This window comes from Cyprinus carpio, chromosome A25 (genome assembly GCF_018340385.1).
Source record: "Cyprinus carpio isolate SPL01 chromosome A25, ASM1834038v1, whole genome shotgun sequence".
In the NCBI taxonomy this organism is placed as follows: domain Eukaryota; kingdom Metazoa; phylum Chordata; class Actinopteri; order Cypriniformes; family Cyprinidae; genus Cyprinus; species Cyprinus carpio.
This window is the reverse complement of record NC_056596.1, coordinates 3,408,265-3,412,675: the sequence shown is the minus strand read 5'-3', so window position 1 is coordinate 3,412,675 and position 4,411 is coordinate 3,408,265. Positions and strand designations below refer to the sequence as shown.

The window sequence follows — 4,411 nt, the reverse complement described above, 5'->3', positions numbered from 1 at the left end:
GACCAACCCACCAAAGTAGCCAAACTGCAGAAAAAGGGCACATTTCTATCCTTCATTGAATCATTTTTTGTATTGGCCACAGAGTTTTGTCTACAACAAGCTCAACCTCAGAACTCTCCTGCTCAGCGACAGGCCCAGTCGTGTCCCAAACGGTCGTATATCATACACTGTACTCAGGCCAGCCATTTCATTAGTAGCGCTGATCGCTTGCCCAACAAAACACACAGAGAACAGATCAAAATAATCAAGGAAGAGGGTTTCACCCACAACGGGTCACTCTTTAAAAATGTTGTTCCGGTAATTCCTCCACTTGATGGTTTCCAGAGAAGAACTCTTTAACCACTCCACTCTGGAATTCTTTCCATCTCCATAAATGGTAGTGGAAAAGGTTATCTAAGACCCTTACAATAGTTATTTTAGGAACTTTTTACTGTAAAAGTTTTTGGGAATCCAAAAATGAAGTTCTTCAATGCAATCAAGTCATTCATCGAAAGCCTTCACCAACTGACCTTCGAGATTTTCTAGAGTGTTATTTATGCTCCATCATCACTTTGAAATAGCAGAATTTTTTGTACTTTAATTTCACCAAATTATGAAATGGTGGGTTTCGTAACATCCAGTGTTAATTGGTTACTTTTTCTCTTACTTATATGATCTACATCTGTTCAAAACATCCTTATCGCCTCTCCCAACGTTTCTTTTCTTTTTTTTTTTTTTTTGTACTGTTCAAACTAAAATCAATAAATTATAATGTCAAAAAAAAAAAATGTTTAAACCCACTGTAGACATCACACGGGGAAAAAAGAATTTTTTTTGGTAACTCTTCTTACTCTGAACCTTTTCTTTTTAATGACTTTTTTGATTTTCAAAAATTTCAGAAAACTTTCACATCTTTTGGTATTTTAAAAATTTCTGAAATTTTCACAAAACAACTTTTTTGTATTTTCAATGTGTTTTGACTTTGATAGCAACAAATAAAAAATCAAGGGACTTAAGCATTTATTTAAAGGTCTTATATTATTGGTTTTATTTATTTAATAATTAAATTAATTTATTTTTGTATTTGTTTAATTATTTGGATCAGTTTGTATATTGGTTTGTTAACACCATTTTATTTATTACATAAATAAATAAAATCACTGTAAATGTCCTATAACATGGCATACCCAGATAAAAAGGGGACACAAAAGGCTTCTGGGCACTCAGTCATATATTTTATTATTTTATTCATAATACATGAACATGTAAATATGTTTCATAATCAGAAATCTAGGCACAGGCTATATAATGCCCCACCGTTTAAGGCAGTTTTCCAAAGCTTTCTCGTTATAAGCATAGAAAGAGCCCGTTTTCGTTAGAGTTATCCTGGCCAATCTTGTCGCGACGGCCTGTGGCAACGTCACTGTTCAGAGACCCGGATTCTGACCTCGGAGTAATTAATGTAAGACAGAAGTGAAAAGAAAGCATTCAAAATGTAGTCCAGTTAATATAATGATTGCTAACTCACTACACATTACCATAGCAAAAGCATGTTGTTGGCGAAAATAGCCATGACGATTCACGCTATCAAAGTATATTAAAGTGAACTACTATTTGTGATTATATAGTTAAGTGACAGATTGTGTGTCATAAACATCAAGTGAAATTGACCATAAAGGGACCAAGTAACAAAATAAACACATTTTGAGATTTTTTCCTGGTACCTTTCTTATCCACCTCCCTCCCAGCGAAACTGGTGTCTACAGTAACCACCGAGAACACATAGTCACAACCCTGTTGGTGATGATCATCTGCAAGGGCTTCTACTCTGAATGTCGATGAGGGCTGGGAGGCAGTGGGGCGTGGCCTGAATATGCACCAAGATGATGTCCCACCTCCTAAAAACTACCACACACCGCATATGGCATAGATGTTAAAGATGTAGGCCTTTCTGGGCCCTTAAATCTCTCGCATGTTGCTATTTTAAAATGATGAATGGCCTTTTTTACCTATATTTGCAATTGCTTTTATCGTGTTCTCCTTCTTTACGTTAAACAGTTGATACTATTGACTTACAAAACATCTCAACATTTTAATACTAGAAATCCCTTGTTGAAAACAGATTGCACGGCAACTACATTTTTTTTTCTTTTTTTTTTTTTTTTTTTTTTGCATTACGCTTTTAAAAAATAAAAAATAATGTAAAACAAGATATTGGAATAACGTATATATATATTACTATATATCTCGTCTTTCTTCAAATGTACTGCATTTCTTTGTACCTATTTGTGAATGTTACTGCAATTTTGCTCGTGAAAATTTTCAGTGTATTTTTGAACTTCTTAAAATATTTAAAATGATATATATTTAGATGGATAATTGTAAATCTTATAGAGTATTTAAAAATGTAAGAATTTCACTAACATATTTTTTACTCAAGAATGTTATATTCATTTTCTGTTCAACTGACAAAAAGTATGGTTTTGTCTGTGTTAGGAAAATAATACATATTATTATACATGCCACAATTTTTTTAATTTAAATTTTTAAAATATTATTATGTTTTCACAAATATATATTTTTTCATGTAACAATTATTTTAACAATATAAATTATACATTTACTCACACATATACGTGTTTTTTTTTTATCAAAAGTTAAGTTTTATCTGCTAAGAAAATTTATTGCAAATGTATTGCAAGGTAAAATAGGTTTATACTATAGTATATATATAGTATATATATATAGTATGTAGTGCTCCTGTAGCTCAAGTGGTAGAGCATTGCGGTAACAAGCGCAAGGTTGGGGTTCGATTCCCCGGGAACACATGATAAGTGAAAATTGATAGCCTGAATGCACTGTAAGTCGCTTTGGATAAAAGCGTCTGCTAAATGCATAAATTTAATTTAATTTAGTATATAGTATAGTACTCTATTTATACTAAAAAGAAAAGAAAAAACGGTCTTGTTTGTGTTAGTGCAACTCCATAAATTCATGGAGACTTCCGCTGTAAAATTATAGCATGACAAAACAAAAACATCACTTCATGGTTTGTAATGTTCATCTAATTTTTATGTTTGAGATGCATAAAACTGGCTCAAGGTGTGTCTCACCGGGTCTCAGTCGGATGAACTCCTGGATGGTCTCCAGTGAGCTGGACGAATCTTTGGAAACTTCAGGACTGCGCCGATGAACTTTTGCGCCCCAGACTCTTGCGACGCGCTCGATCTCATCATGATCTGTGGAAACCCACACGCTGCCAAACATAACATCAGAGATTTTACTTCTTTTCTTTCTTTTTTCTTAAAAACCTTTTTCTATATACGTATTTTACTTACAAAACGACAAAATAAGACTAAAAGTATTTTTAAATCTTAATTTAAAAGTCTTCATCAGATTTATTTAGAATAAGTATAAGTTTCTGACCTTTCATGAACATTTCACTTAAGTTTTTCATACACAAAAGTCATAGTTTTGAACAACGAACTCATACAGCCATCATATTAAAACAATAAAGAAACAATAAAAAGTAGTTGCCTGTCGACGGCTTCTGAATCCAAGGCAGCTCTCAGAACCCACGCGATGAGAGGAACACCGGCCAGATTCTTGATGTTCTTCAGAGGGATTCCTTTACTGCCGCCGCGGGCCAGAATCAGAGCCGCCCGGTGAGGCTGTCCGGCGGACGGGTCACAGACACCCAGGCTCACCTCAGTGATCATGTTGCTCTCCATCGCCGCGGAAATAACAGTGAGGGAACAGAAACACTTCACTTTATACGGACTGGACACTCCAATATGAGAATAATTACATTAATTGATTAGATTATTAATATGAGAGACTTAAATGCAGATGTTTAATCAAACAAAGGCTTTATACGGGTCTCCCTGAATCACAAATATAGCGTCCTAATATCTCCTCATAATCACGAGTTAACGATGCGCTACTTCATATCTCTCGTATCACTCCGCGATCTCCGAGACCTTCATTTAAAGCCGAGAAACGTAATTACAACGTGTGCTGAATTAAAACAGTCACTGAGAGTGAACATAAAACACTTAACAGATGTTTAGAAGCTAAATACTATCCAGATAAAGCAAAAACAAAACAAAAACCTCGCTATAGGAGGAAGAAGAACAAACCTGTAAGTGACACAACGAGCGGAATGAGGGAGGGAGAACTTAAAAAAGACAAAGTAATGAACTTGTGAACTATTTTTCTTAGCGGAAACTTTACGATAGTGAAATAAAGCCTGGCGTATAATAGAAATTGAAGTTTTTGAACTTTAATACAAAATGTAAAAATCTTTTAAAAAGTTTGAATATGTGTTTTATGTATTGTATCGTATTTGATGCGTCAGGCTTTTATGGGTCATTGTTACATCTCCCTATAATTGCGTGGCATCTAGGGGTTGTGAGAGGTAACACATGAAAAA

General features: G+C 34.3%; 1 protein-coding gene across 1 annotated transcript; it reads right to left on the bottom strand.

The window, feature by feature from the left end:
- Window positions 1-3,024: 3,024 nt before the first annotated feature.
- Window positions 3,025-4,149, bottom strand: LOC122135540 (N-acylneuraminate cytidylyltransferase B-like). Its single transcript, XM_042715065.1, has 2 exons — window positions 3,517-4,149; window positions 3,025-3,235 (listed from the first exon to the last, which is right to left on the bottom strand). Exons 1-2 carry the CDS (start codon window positions 3,708-3,710, stop codon window positions 3,040-3,042), a joined length of 390 nt encoding a protein of 129 aa, XP_042570999.1. The 5' UTR covers window positions 3,711-4,149; the 3' UTR covers window positions 3,025-3,039.
- Between the last annotated feature and the right edge of the window lie 262 nt (window positions 4,150-4,411).

Excerpts from the sequence above, each read along its gene's own strand:
- LOC122135540 (XM_042715065.1), bottom strand. The coding sequence starts at position 3,710 with ATGGAGAGCAACATGATCACTGAGGTGAGCCTGGGTGTCTGTGACCCG. Across the intron at positions 3,236-3,516 it reads GATTCAGAAGCCGTCGACAG|CGTGTGGGTTTCCACAGATC; the intron begins GCAACTACTTTT and ends TATGTTTGGCAG.